Source organism: Lichenostomus cassidix, chromosome 8 (assembly GCF_008360975.1).
Source record: "Lichenostomus cassidix isolate B80296 chromosome 8, HeHo_3.0, whole genome shotgun sequence".
Taxonomy (NCBI): domain Eukaryota; kingdom Metazoa; phylum Chordata; class Aves; order Passeriformes; family Meliphagidae; genus Lichenostomus; species Lichenostomus cassidix.
The window spans coordinates 30,257,145-30,270,745 of NC_139489.1; the positions used below are offsets into that span (position 1 = coordinate 30,257,145).

At 41.3% G+C, this 13,601-nt stretch overlaps 2 protein-coding genes and 6 non-coding genes across 9 annotated transcripts in view; 1 reads left to right on the forward strand and 7 right to left on the reverse strand.

Moving 5' to 3' along the window:
• The window catches only part of NPL (N-acetylneuraminate pyruvate lyase), a 28,104-nt gene that overhangs the window by 13,413 nt on the left and 1,090 nt on the right, over nucleotides 1-13,601 (reverse strand). Inside the window, exons 2-12 of one of the 2 annotated variants that reach the window (XR_014853881.1) lie at nucleotides 13,459-13,505; nucleotides 12,905-12,947; nucleotides 12,586-12,631; nucleotides 12,196-12,227; nucleotides 11,716-11,808; nucleotides 11,220-11,244; nucleotides 10,723-10,770; nucleotides 9,955-10,002; nucleotides 9,297-9,325; nucleotides 9,064-9,106; nucleotides 8,832-8,902 (exon numbers count right to left, since the gene is read on the reverse strand). Coding sequence is in view for 1 of the 2 variants with exons in the window: in XM_085068758.1 (XP_084924884.1) it covers nucleotides 9,064-9,083 (20 nt within the window). In the remaining variant the exon portion in view is untranslated. Of the gene's footprint in view, nucleotides 1-8,831; nucleotides 8,903-9,063; nucleotides 9,107-9,296; nucleotides 9,326-9,954; nucleotides 10,003-10,722; nucleotides 10,771-11,219; nucleotides 11,245-11,715; nucleotides 11,809-12,195; nucleotides 12,228-12,585; nucleotides 12,632-12,904; nucleotides 12,948-13,458; nucleotides 13,506-13,601 lie in introns of those variants that run through there. The other variant, XM_085068758.1, reaches the window with a different exon arrangement.
• Nucleotides 4,439-9,062, forward strand: HEBP2 (heme binding protein 2). Its single transcript, XM_085068764.1, has 5 exons — nucleotides 4,439-4,603; nucleotides 6,477-6,561; nucleotides 6,656-6,791; nucleotides 6,909-7,074; nucleotides 7,692-9,062. The coding sequence occupies exons 2-5, from the start codon at nucleotides 6,487-6,489 to the stop codon at nucleotides 7,864-7,866; spliced, it is 552 nt and encodes a 183-aa protein (XP_084924890.1). The 5' UTR covers nucleotides 4,439-4,603; nucleotides 6,477-6,486; the 3' UTR covers nucleotides 7,867-9,062.
• LOC146434257 (small nucleolar RNA SNORD47) lies at nucleotides 9,174-9,248 on the reverse strand. The gene has a single exon (XR_014853899.1). It is a non-coding gene; the product is annotated as a small nucleolar RNA SNORD47 (small nucleolar RNA).
• On the reverse strand, nucleotides 10,069-10,144 carry LOC146434258 (small nucleolar RNA SNORD79). Its single transcript, XR_014853888.1, has one exon. It is a non-coding gene; the product is annotated as a small nucleolar RNA SNORD79 (small nucleolar RNA).
• On the reverse strand, nucleotides 12,054-12,138 carry LOC146434259 (small nucleolar RNA snR60/Z15/Z230/Z193/J17). Its single transcript, XR_014853903.1, has one exon. It is a non-coding gene; the product is annotated as a small nucleolar RNA snR60/Z15/Z230/Z193/J17 (small nucleolar RNA).
• LOC146434260 (small nucleolar RNA snR60/Z15/Z230/Z193/J17) lies at nucleotides 12,305-12,385 on the reverse strand. The gene has a single exon (XR_014853902.1). It is a non-coding gene; the product is annotated as a small nucleolar RNA snR60/Z15/Z230/Z193/J17 (small nucleolar RNA).
• Nucleotides 12,702-12,783, reverse strand: LOC146434261 (small nucleolar RNA SNORD24). The gene has a single exon (XR_014853893.1). It is a non-coding gene; the product is annotated as a small nucleolar RNA SNORD24 (small nucleolar RNA).
• On the reverse strand, nucleotides 13,020-13,086 carry LOC146434262 (small nucleolar RNA SNORD75). Its single transcript, XR_014853906.1, has one exon. It is a non-coding gene; the product is annotated as a small nucleolar RNA SNORD75 (small nucleolar RNA).

Here is a 13,601-nt window from a genome sequence, read left to right on the forward strand (position 1 = left end):
TCAAATTTATGTCTGGAAATGGAAAGAACTATCAAGGTGCACTGGAGCTGAAGTGACCAGTGGCAACCAAGAGAGTGTGAGGGATGTTACTTTTCAAGTGAAGCTCACCTCTGAATACAACCAACAGTGCCATCTGCTGCAGAGTGCAGCATTGGCTCATTCTGGGAATGGACAGGAGAGAGACCGGATTCTTGAAGAATCCCTCTCTGGAGGCCTTACATCAGCTAAAGAACAGAAGTGCTCACCAAACTCCCACATCCACTACCAACATCCCCATTGTTAAAAGATGGGAGAAGTTCTGACATGATTCACACTCATGTCAGTAAGATGAGGGAGAAGCTTAGGAGACAAACCCTCAGTTCCAGTTATAGCTTCATGCCTTTTTGGAAGAAGTAGAAAATGTTATTTTAAGGAAAATATTTTCATTAACATATTAATCCCTACTCTCTGGGCCTGTTTCCATCATCTCTGGACATGTTCTCAGGTTCTTGGGACTATATAGGGAAACCCTGAGCTCTCTAGGGTAATTTCTGCATCTCTGGGTAATTTTCAGACTTGTGGGGCTGTTCCCACCATTTCAGAACAACTCTTCAGCACAGTCAGGAGCTTAACCCAGGTCCTGGGCAGGGGAGCTGCCATGTGGTTTCACTCCACGTAGCACATAGACTGGAGCAGGTGGAGAGTGAGAGAGAGGGAGGCAGAGAAGGAGAGAGCAAAAGCAGGTGAAGAAAAAGAGAAGGAAAAGATCATCTTAAAATTCTGGCAAGGGGAATCAAAGAAAGAAAATGCTTTCTATGTTACTGCCCAGAAAGCTGTTTCCTCTTCAGAGCTGTGTTTGCAAACAAGGTGTACTCTGTCGCACTTTAGGCTTAAGTCACTGCTAAACACCACTATAAAAAAGCAAAAATAGCAATGCAATAAACTTGTGTCAAGACTTCTTTTTTCTAGCAAGCACTGTTACCTCCTTCCCTTAATGATACATTCCTATCTTAAAGATAAAAATTTACCTTGTTTCATGTTCTTGTTTCTGAGAAGTATTGGTCAAGACCAGAATGTGGATGAAATTGTAGGGAATGATGAATTAATTTCCTCTCAGCACTCAGAGAGGTCTGGAAGTTTCTGTGGATCTAGGTAACTTCTTTCACTAGCTAAAGAAGTTTGCCAAGACAATTGTTTGTGGAACTCAGTTTCTAGCTAGATCCCAAAACAGATCCATATTAAAAATAACCCTTAATATAGAAATAAACCAGTGAACAAACCAGTATATAAAGCTGAGATAGTTTCTCTCTGGGCTCCATGCACAGAAGACAGAAAGGTTTTGGAATATTTTTCATGGTAGCTGGAAGCACGGATTCATTTGGGATTAATTCCCGAAACCTAAAATGGTTTCAAAATGTGAGCCTCAGCAGAGAAATCTTGGAAAATGCCAAGTCAGGAGTGCTCTGGAATGGTGCTGGGTGTAGGAAGCTTTTTATTTGGTCAAGTGCAGCCAGTTCCATGCCTTCTCTGATGAAGTGAGCACAGAATCACTCATTCAGCAGATTTAGGTAACACTGACACTAAGCTGGGAGATGCAGTAGTTTCATGTGTCATTTGTAACAAACTAGGTGGAATCAGGCAAAAACATGGACAAAATCCACATACACATTTCCAGAAAGCAGGTGATTTTTGGCTGAAGGTGAATCCAATGGTAACAAATTCCCCCTGCTGCCATAAAATCTGTAGGTAAGAGCATAAGGTCTAAATACTACCTCACTGCAGATTTCCTTCCCACAATTTTGAAGGATAATAAGGAACCTCCTTGGAACAGTACTACAGTACATTCAACTGCTTCTTTAAAGGATGGTACACTTCTGTGTCTTCATTTTCCATGAATGAATATGATGTAAAATGGAGTCTTTTTTACAGCAAGGAGATAAGAGGCTTCTTTTGGGAGATGAATTTGCAGTAAACAACAGTTCTTTCAACAACTTATAAGGATACTTTTGCTGCCCTGGACAGTAACTACAGTAACATTACATGCTCAACTCTTTTGTTGTGAAGTGAGGTTTCTGCACCATGTGATGAGCGTATGTTTGCCAAAGTAAAAGCCATTTATATGTGAAGAGATTCAGTTCTTTTTAAATAAAATCATTGTCAAAGATTCTCTGACAGGCTTAGGCAGCAACACAGAACTGCCTGAGGCTTTGGGTTGAGACCACTTGATAAAACGTGAGTGACCACATATCCCTGTCTGTCTCTCACACCCCAATTCTTCTTATTACACTACAGACTTGTCAGCTGCAAAAACATGACTCAAAGTTACCATTAACCACACTGTAACAATAAACTTTTTTCCCTGGGTTCCTCCAGTCCTGACACAACTAGGTCAGTGGAAAAGATTCCTGCTTTTTGTGCAGTCTGTGCTTGCCTCTAGGGATAAAGGTAACTTAAAACACAACTGCATGGATGTGACAGCAGTAATTGTAATACTGCCACAGAGCAGATGGAAGCTGTTTTGCTGTGGAGAGTGTTGCTTAAGGTCTTGTTACAGAGATGAAAAGGGGAAATCACAAGTGATTTTATCACAGGCTTGTCCTTGTCCTTATCCAGTCAAAGCTATTATTTAAGTACCCGTTCATTACAGTGCTCCAGCACAGATGAAGACAGTAAAATTAAGGTACACACCATGTGCTTTTATGTGCTTGTGCTCCTTAATGCAAGGGTAGAGAAAAATACTGCTTTGTCAGCTGTTCTAGAAAATGTCAGCCAAGTCCCAAATGCATATTTATGACACTACATAGATGTGTCACAGAACCTTTGAGACTTAATGGCTGCTGCATATTTGGATTTTCCACTCTTCAGAGGTACTAGTGATACAGTGTGTCAGCTTTCATCATAATCCCATCCCCATTCCCTACAGTTTGGAATCCCCATGCCTGCCCTTCTGTCTCATGCAGCTGTTGACATGTCCTCTCAATGTTTACGTGTAAAAACAAGAATGCTGGAAAACAATCTCTCAGGAAAACACTGAGGATTGTTCTCCAGCCAGGGGGTGCTCCACCAGGAACAGTCAGCTCTTTGTCAGGGACATCAGCTGGACAGATACAAACTCACTGAGGGTTTGTTCTGGGCCTCTCTGCTCAGAAACCAAATGAAGAATCCACTGTGGGCTTGTGTTTATTCTACAGAGCAATTACCCCCCTTCCAAGGTAATACTTCTCAGTGCTCATCATTGGGTAAACTTGTTTTGCTTTGCTAAACTACTGTTGATGGGTATTTTCATATGGCCTTCTCTACTCTGGATGTGTTCAAAAGCACTCCCATCCCTGGGGTGACAGAGTAAGACAACAGCTTACCTCACACCAGTTCATGTCTTTGCACACCTGTAGTTCCCGAACAAAGACCAAGCAGCTTCTGCTCCTCCAAACACCCTCCTAGTGTTCTTGTTTGACCCAAGCAGTCCACAGGCAAAATTGAGAAACATTTTACATAAAAATAAAACAAAAAGCACAAAGTATGCAGAGAACTGGTTCTGCATTTCAGGCCTCAGCCTGTTCTAATAAACTCCAGTAGTAAATGACTCTGTACACCACCTTCTTCTGTGGCTCTGGAGAGCTTTGCGGCTTTAGAGATAAATTCACAATTGCCATTTGGCATGGTTTTATTTCCCTTTTCAGAATAGGAGCGTATCACACAGCATCCTGATGAAGCTCCCTGCAAGCAAAGTGTGTTTCCCATTAAAAGTCATTCCCAGCTATTGATGTCAAATGTCCCCAAGAGCTTAGCTGAATTTGGCTGCAAGGAATTTGCACAAACCATGACAAACTGGGAGGTGTTCTCAGAATACAAACTGCGGAGTTTAATCTGCCCTATTGTGCTGGTACCTAACTATGTCTGGAGCTGCAGCTGGTTAAATGAAGAGTCCAGCTTCACTGTGTGTATTATAAGCAGGACAGGATTTCACAAAAGCTTTGTATAACCCCTTTGGGCAGATATCCAAGGGCTAAGAGGGCTGATTAGCCTCAAATACCACTCAGAACAGCCACCCATCAGAGAACACTGTCTGTCTTTCATAGCATGCCAGCAAAAATCTCGTGAGGATGGTCTCAGCAGAGTGTGCAGCCAGATTTCTACCTACCTTTTACCCCGGGGTAAAAAGGAAAAGCTGGCATTCTGTATAGCACCACTCTCCCGTAATCTGAGTCGGCGGGGGGACTGGACACACACGTTATTTATGCAAAATCCTTTCTCCCAAAGCACAAAATTTGCCGCTGACCCTGACATAAGTGGGCACACAGCCATAGCAACCGGGGAAGTTACACAAGGGTGCAAAACTGTTTACGGAGCCAGATCATACACTGGTCCCAGTATTGCCTCGTGGGCAGTAGGTGGGGCTTTTGGCATTTGCGTGGGGATTCTCCAATGAGGCCCAGAGCAGCACAAGTCTCCAGCCTTCTGGTTTTCGTAACAGTAGCCCCCTCCAGTAGGGCTGAGGCATGGGAGGAGCTTGCCCAAACTCAAATAAACACTGACATACACCTTATGAGGATGTACAGCCTCTGCAAGAGAGCTGGACTGCAACAGCTAGACTGCAACAGGTAGGACAAGGACAGCTGAAAATGTAAGTATGTCTACCTTCTTCATTTCCTTACTAGCACTAGTAGCTTGTGGAATGGCATATTCTGGCTACACTTACTTGTGTCAGCAGTGGAACCTGCCTTTCTGTCCCTCTGGCCCATGTATGAACAGCTGTAGGAAAACTTAAAACACCCTATAGACATATTTATACAAATAGATGGATCTTTCAAATATCCACCCATACAGCTTTCCTGCACATCTAGAATGAATGCAACTGCAAGTATCTGTAGGATTCTTCTATTTGTCCCTCCCATCCTAAAGCACTATTTTATGTAATTAAAAAATATCTCTATCACCCAGTCACTGACAGTCCTAGCCATAAAGTTATAAAAGCAAGAGCTGTGAAATCTATCCAGCAGTTAAGGAAAGGTGTGTTGGGAAGGGGCTGGAATTCCAAGGGCAGAGAGGAACCAGCTTTTTCAGTAGCTACTACAAGTGTTAAACTTCTATTACTATGCTTTCTCATGTACCCAGGGAGCATATGAAGAGGCATGTATTTTCTGTCATGTTGCAGCAGAGCAAGTGAACTAACAAAGCAGCATCTTTGTCTTTGAAACAGCAATAACTTACTGCAGGAAGTTTCAGTGTAATTGCTTGCATTTGCTTTTAATTATACAGATTCCTGCTTTATTATGCTTTGTTGATTTGTAAATACCACTGATGAAGTTTATTATATTAACAGAGTACAAGTGTGCAGTAGTCGCTGGCAACCATTATTTTGGTCAGGTCTGCTGGAGATGACGTACCTTCAGGCTGGGACAGGGAAGGGTACTGGCACAAGTATCCTGCCATGTGGTTCTGACATTCCTTTGATCTGTGGTGACAACTGAAGGAGCTGCTGGGAAAAGCTCAACACGCAAGGGGCTCCACACACTATTTAGTTTAAGGATTCTAAGGGAAATCAGTGCCAACAGCAGGTGCTTTTTATGGTATGTTTTAATACAAACTTTTTAACTTCAGATCCCAAGGAAAACTCTTTGTAGCCACCTCTAAGCAGAGTATGGAAGGGGATTAGTAGAATTCAACAGTAGTCTAGATGTCACAAGATGGAACAGGCAAGAATGTTGAGTAGACCCAGGCAGTCGATTTTACAAAACTCACATCATTACCCAAGAAACAGGTAATTAAGCTATAGTCTGAGAAGATAACATACTATGATCTAACAATCTAGATATTCACTGATTATGTGCTGTCTTTGCAATACGAAGAGCAAGGGACATTGTAATGTAACGGAAGACCGAGACTTTGTCAGAATGTAGGTCATACACCACTGTCTGCCTGATTTACAATTTAAGTCATATATGAAGGCCACTAAAATCTCAGCTTTTAACCAGATGTGATTATTTCAATTGTGGTTTTGAATATTTTCACTTGCTTTGTTTGGGACAGTTTTTAAGTTTTTACCTTTTTCCTCCCCTATGAAGGCTATGGAGGAAAATAGTTATCCATTCATGAATGCAGAAAATCTCATTTATCCACACAACTCTGAGGCTAAAGGCCTTTAAGAAAGTTATCAGCTATAGTGAGAGGCCCAATAGTTAAGCCAGATCACCACACCACTAGTGCCTTTTCATCCAGGAGCAAAATAGAAGTCCTTTTTACTTACAGATTTTCACAGAACTCCCACTTACAGAAACTCACTTTGCTGTCAGGAAATGCCTGTCATGGAAAAGGGCAGCATACCCTGAAAGGACACTTCCTCCAGTAGAGGTAGTTTCTTGGTCCTGGTGCTCTGTTCCTGCAGAGCTAAAAGGATTTCAGCCTATTTTCATGCCTTCAACCAGTTCAGCAACAACTGAAAAGCCCTAGTGCCATATTGATTTAAGAAATGCCAATGAACTGCACCTGCCTTTCAGCTCTGGCAACATGATCAAATCCTTCAAGCAAACATTTCTGTCCCTGGACCTGCAGTCTCCTCGATGGAGCTCAGCAGAGGCAATGGTAACTGCAATACTTGCCTGCAGATTTGAAAAAGCAGCCAGTAGTTTCAGTCAACACTCATCTCACAGTTACTGTGACTTTTCGTACCTTTCAGGCAAAGGACTATGAACTGCGTCAGTATGAGACAGCAAAGTGGGTCAGCACAGTCATTAGGGGAGAAACCCAGAAAGAAGCAATGCGCCAGGGCTTCTGGAAACTCTTCCACTACATCCAGGGAAAAAACGAAAAAGGTAGGACATGCTGGTTTTGAATGGCAAGAAGTACCAGTAGCTCATGAACCCCAATAGTATAGAACAGTAGAGGAACTGGAGGATGCAGCTTTGACAACTATTTTTCCTTTCCTCTAGAAATGAAGATTGACATGACGGTGCCTGTGACCTGCCTGGTAAAATCTGGCTGCACAGACTTCAAGATCTCTTTCTTTGTGCCATTTGAACTCCAGGACTCCCCACCCCAGCCCACTGACTCTGATGTGTTCATTGAGGAACGGAAGGCAGCAGCTCTTTTTGTCCGGTAAGCAAAACCAGCACAGTTGACACCAGATGAATCCAAATCACTAGCTGCCCCCTTAAGTGTGGGCTACGCCTTCTTACAGATGATTTTTAAGTGTGGATATATTCTGCTGTTCAGAGTTTTAATTATTAAAACCCAACCATTAGGAAACTTTATACTTGGGTGTCTTAAACACAAAGTGAAGTGACTACATTGCAAAACACTGATATTTTTAGTGAACACTTAAAAACTGCATTGACTTTCCTAGAAGATGATTCTGGAGGCTGCATCTCTGAAGACAGTGCTACAGAACATCTAAACCACTTCTCCAGCACCCTTTAGTCGTAGTCTTGAACTGCCATGTATGCATGGCAGTTGTTACAGGAAAAGCACCCAAACCAACGCCTGGCCTTTGTTAACACTCTTGAGAATCGGTCAACTTGGGTGTTTGGTTGTTTTAAATGTTACCTTTGCAAACAGCATTAATACCCATATGTTGCTTAACAGCTAGTTCTGCATGAGCCATCTACAAACTGCATCACAAGTGCTCAAACTTGCTTTGCAAGTCTGAGGTTTTAGTCTAAAAATTAAAGCCAGGGGCTTGAACCAAAAAAATCTCTGTATTTCACTTTTACCAGGTCCTTTGGTGGATTTGCCTCTCCAGAGAAATATGCTGAGGAAGCTGAAGCCCTGGCCAGAACCTTAAGAAACCGAGGCCAACCATTCCACGAAGACTTCTTCTATACTGCAGGCTATGACAGTCCCTTCAAGCTCTTTAACAGGCACAATGAAGTGTGGTATTTTAAAAAGTAAAATGACGGGGCAAATATTAAGAGGCTACTAATCAGCTCTGGATGAAAACAGACCCTATTAATGGCTTTTGCTTTAGTGCAGAAGAGATTTAATTTGCATGTGGACGCAATGTCAAATTTATTTTCTTTAAGATGAAATACTATTCTGGCTAAAAGCATTGCAAAATGTAATTCAAAAATCATACCAGGTGCAGTGGGAGGGAGATACAACAAACTTACTCCTTTTATTGAAAAGTTCTAGGCAACACTGATAATCTGATAATAATCCCGCTTAACAGTTTGGATATCCAGCTTTACTCATTAGACGTGCTAAAGCACTAGTTGAAGTGCTATGGAGAGGGAGTGCTTCACTGAGCTGACTTTCCTCCTGTTGACATCAGCTCTAAGACAAGGGAAGAACTGAAATGAATTCTTCAGAGAAGCAAGCTTCCATTAATAAGCATAAGGAAGCAGAAACATCTTAGTAGGCCTTAGTGATTTAAACGGTAACTTTCTCTTAAATTAGTATTATTAAAATCTCCCACCTCTCCACTGAACTTTTTTCCCTCATGAAGGCCAAGTGTTGTGTTGTTCAAACCCAGAACCCTTAGAAAAGGGTTACCAAGTCCAAGCTGCACACTTGCTCTGAGATCTGCACCTGAAAACGTAATACCAGGTGGCCAATTATTTTAGTAGCAAATATACAAATAGTACGTTTAGCTCTCACCTAGAACACTTGAACTGCTCCTTAAATTAGCTTTGTCCAAATATGGGCAATGGTCACGTCACCTGCAGCCTGCACACCAGCAAGGTGACAAGACACTTGCAGGACTAGCGTTTGACCTTGTTTAGTCTCTTTAAACCAGGCATTAAAAGTTTTAATATACTAGTCTAGAGCTGTTTTACATAAGTTGTTCCAGTCAGAAAAGTCACAACAAGTTTGCAGATTTTTACTGGCTTCAATCAGTGTCAGGCAAACACTACCAGTGAGGTAAAAACACATCAGCTTCTTTATTGCTGCTCATGCAAGTGTAATTCATTTATCAGCAATCTTCCACCTATTAAGACAGACGTAAGAACCATTATAAAGCACCAAACCAGGACAAGACAATTGCTGGGAACATTTCAGACCTTAGAATTTCATCTCTGTTCAGTGAGAGAGTTCAAGTTAAGGTTATCATCACTTGTTCCAGCAAATAAATTTTATTACAGCACTCACCTTCTCAGTTCTTCATACATTAGGTTCAGAGTTGCCTCCTCACCTAAATCAAGAAAACACAGTTAGCATATGCAGTAGCACAGCTGCTAAAAGCTCCACAACAGCTTTGTAACCTCAGAGGAAAGTGGAACGGAAAGGGTAATATCACAGTTCTTCATTTGGCAGAATCAATTTCATCAGTGGCTACAAATATTCCCAGAAGTTTTAATACAATTCATATTGTGTGGACTTACCCAGAGAGGCTGCAGACAGCCGTCTTTCCCTAATGAAGAGAGAAGTACTTTCAGAATAACAGACAGAAGCATTATATGCAAAGTTTATTTATCTGTGAATTTCTATCCAAACTATTTTACCTAGAAGGTGACTTTCAACTGGCAACTCAAATTCAAATGGCAAAACACAAATAGGATACACAAAGCTTACAAATCCTAACTAAACTGGAAATATAGAATTACTAACATTGGAATAATCAGGGAAAGTATAAAGCTACTGCTTTGCTTTGTGATACTGTCTTTCCCAACACAAAGTTGTATTTCATAATGTTAAAACCCTAAAAGAGAAGTCCCATAGGTTTTCAAGATAAAAACCATCTTTTAAAGAGAGAACCAGTTTGGAAACAAGTTTGTACAGCAATCATCTAGAACTTGAGCCAAATTTGAGTAGAGCCAATGTAAAGATTAGTAAAAACTGCTGAGAAGTGACAGCCACAGCAGACAGATTTTTTTTTTAAATTCCAGAGTGAAGTGCTACAATGCTGCCCACAGAACAGCCTGATACAATAAAGGGAAGACAAATCAGCTCTCTTACAGGACTAATTTTAGACATCACTATCTATGCATTCAGAGTAACAGTATTCCAGAAATTATCAAACCTTATTTACTCTACACTTACCTCAGACACACCCATCTTGCTTTTCACAAACTTGACACTAGCTTCACCCTGTAAAGAAGTTAAATTGTACTAACATACTCTTCTTGGCAGTGATCTTAAGAGTGTGAATGCGGGTACTGTTTCAGCACAGGAGCTCTCCTCAGCCTCTTTCAGAGAGATTCCCATTGCTTAGAATTCATCACAAACAGTACATGCTTAGAACAGTTTAATGTTTTATCACTTGTTTCTTCTTAAAGGGTGATCTGACTTCAGCATTTCAGATCTTACTCCCAACCATATCCTGACTCACATCACCATAAGAGCTCTGATCTTGCCACCAAGATAAACAATTCACCACGTGAGCATTCAAGATCAGTGCTACTCCCTGAAACAGCCCACTAAATTTAATCAGCAAGAAGTTCAACAGAAAATAATTGTACTGTGTTTACTCAGCACAGAATTTGTGGCAAACCAGTAGCACAGAGCTTTTCTCAATAATTAGGAATTCAAGTAGTCCACACCAGACATACATTTAAAATGGTACCCACTATTTCTTCTCAGTTACAGAAAGCAGTTAATTATAAAGTATGAGATATGCAGCACCTCAGGTGAGTGAATCCTGCAGGCTGCTGGCAAATCAGTGGGCTTTTTATCTGATAAAGGTAGTAAAATTATCAAGAACCCTGCTTAATGCTGCAGCTGCACTGTAATTAAAGGCCGAGATCTAGTAACTTCCTCATTCCCTGTATCACACAGTTCTGACCAGTCTCCTTTGTGTCAGCAACTTACCTTTGCTGGCAGCACTACCAGGTGTACCACTTCCAAGCTCCAGCATACCTGGAACAGAGCAAACCATAAGAACACTACAGAAACAAGCACAGGAGGATGAAATTCAAGTCAGGTGCCTGCAGTCAGATAGAGCTAATTGCAGACTTCCACAACTGAAGTCAAGGCAGTCACATCTCATCACACAGGCAGCTCATACTGGCAGTCCCCACACAGCCCTCCTGTGGGGCAAGGCTGCTATGGGTAAGAGGGCAAACAATCAAATAGTGCCATCAGAGCCATTTCAAGAGGTCACAGTGAAGAGTTTAACACACACCAGCCTGTCAAGACTGGGCTTCAGCCAACAGTTCCCCTTTAAAACACCCTCCTATTCTGGCTGAGATGAAAGCAGCAGCCACCAAGCCTTTGCCCCTTTTCTGTAGCTGACAAGCAGTTAAAATACTTAACTTTTGGGCTTATGTTAAAATGTTAATACTTGGGAAGTTAAAACAAGTACTTACCTCACAAAGAGAAACATTTGGAAGCCTGCAGAGAAAAATTTTCTATTACCACGGTCCGGCAGGAAGTTATAAGAACAGTCCCAGTAAAATACCGTATCAGAGTTTGGTCCAGTTTTATCCTCATGGGGATCAGAGACCTGATTCAACATCATCTACAGTAGGCTGCAACACTCCCATCCCCTTCTAAAGGCAGGGTGTAAAGCCAGTTCCCAGCACTCTTAAACACTACAAGATGTCAACTCCCCAGGTCCAGAGAGTGCTGAAACTGCAGGAAGAAGCAAACCTCTGAATTGCAGAGTTCAGTGACATGAGCACTGTGTAACCATCCAAGTTGTGCAGAACCAGGAAAACCATTTTGGACACTAAATTCACAGTACTTATCTTTGCCTCACACTTTCCAAAACCAAAATAAATTCACAAACATCTTCAAAAGCAATCTCCCAAACTCAAATGCAGCTCAGACAAAAGTAGCATTTATCTAAAAAATATTAACTACCTACAATTAGGAAGGCCTTGTCTTCACCAACATCAGTAACAGGTGAAATAGTTTCTCACACAAGAGGCATGGGGCTTCTCTGTGCAGGGCAGCCTGCAAAGCAACAAAACACTTTTAGAACCTGGAGCACTAACACCTGATTAACCTTATTCTGCTGTATTTTGTGCTTAATTTCACAAGTACATCCTACGCTTTCCATCCATCCTATTTAATTGTTTTATGTTTAAACCACTTACTGGTGTTCTGAGATAAATTTTCAAAACACATTCATGGAGCAGAAGAAAGCATTTCACCTTCAGCTTCCCACATGATTTGTTTGAAATAGCCTACGCTACAGGAGGCTGCATCAGACAGAGGCGAAAGACAGTAACTGTGATCACCACGGGTAATCTGCTGAACTATGCAGTCATCACACAGCAACCTTTCCAGACAGCAGGGATAGAAATTGCTTTTCACAGATGCAGGCAACGCAGTATTTACCTTGTACAGCTTATAGCTTCATCTCCCAGTGCCTACAACAATAGAAAATAAAATCAGATCCCTTCCACCTTTGTGGCCAAGCCCACAGCTCCTGCTAAGAGACAAGAGCCAGACACATCAGATAGGGGCGAAGCACAGAAGTGATCATCACAGGATATTCTGCTGAACTATGCCATCATCACTGTATCTGTTTTGGAATCACAGCACCAAGCCATAAGTGCTTGTGATTGCTTTGAAAAGCTTTCCCCAAAAAAGAAAGTTTGAATACTAGCAAGTATAAAATGTTTCTTCTCTTAGTAGAAATTAATCCTTAAACCATCCCACCCTACTTACTGCAGCATTTCAACAACTCTGTGGAAGAAACCCCTACATAAAGTATGTATTTCTTACCAGGTGATGTTCCTTCTACACATCTTTCATGAGAAGTATTCAAATCCTGGAAGAAAAAAAACTTTATGAACAGTATATCCAGCAGTCAAAGCATTGATAGGAATTTTGAGTTGTTGTGCCTCAGAAAACTGTTATGGTGGTAAAAGTACTCATCACTCTCTTGGTCAAGAGTAGCAAATAAGTGTCATCACTGTGGCACCAGAGGGAAAGCTTTGTTCAGGGAATTAAGCTCCTTTTTGATGTTATCAGAATAGAAGATACTGTCTAGACAAACATTAGGCACCGTTTTACGTTCAATTATCAACATTATTTTTTTTACCTTAGGAAAAAGTAGCATCAAGTCTCCAGAACTGGGGGCAGATCTGGAAGAGATGAAACACTTGGAGATGTTTGCAGAATTAGGAGTTTCCCCAGCAATCACAAGCACATTAGAAAGCCTCAGTATGGAGTTTTCAGAAATCACTTCTGTCCACTACTCTTATACTGAAACCATCATAGGCTCTGAGATTTACGTAACATCAATCCCCACAGTTACATGTTTTCTGTAACATCCTCCAGGCAGTTTTCCCAAAACATTATTTATTGCTGTGAACAGAGAAACAGCAGTAATGGAAGAATAAAGGGGTCTGGGGTAGTCTTGCAGTCTGGTTACAGGATGAGCAGCGGTTCAGGAACAACACGAGCCTCATAAACACTCTCCAGGACAAATAAACACGTGACCTTTTCCCAGCAGAAAAACGAGGCCTGACTGAGACTCTACAGGCAATTCCAGAATTACAACAACCAATTCTGTAATTCCCTGATACAAGAGTCTGGTGTACACGAATCCAACATTTGTTAATTAAAACTCTGTATTTCAGAAGCAACATTTACCTGTTTTGAAGCCACAAGAAGGAAAAGTATACCTGACGCATGTTTAACTGAAAACAAGAAAGCATATTAGTTTCTCTTCTTTCAAAAAGGATGCAATATTCACAATTATTACTTTGAAAAATCCAAACAATATCCAAAATGCT

Coding starts and splice junctions, on each gene's coding strand:
- HEBP2 (XM_085068764.1), top strand. CDS start 6,487: ATGATCAAATCCTTCAAGCAAACATTTCTGTCCCTGGACCTGCAGTCT. Junction 6,562..6,655: donor GGAGCTCAGCAGAGGCAATG/GTAACTGCAATA, acceptor CGTACCTTTCAG/GCAAAGGACTATGAACTGCG. Junction 6,792..6,908: donor CCAGGGAAAAAACGAAAAAG/GTAGGACATGCT, acceptor CCTTTCCTCTAG/AAATGAAGATTGACATGACG.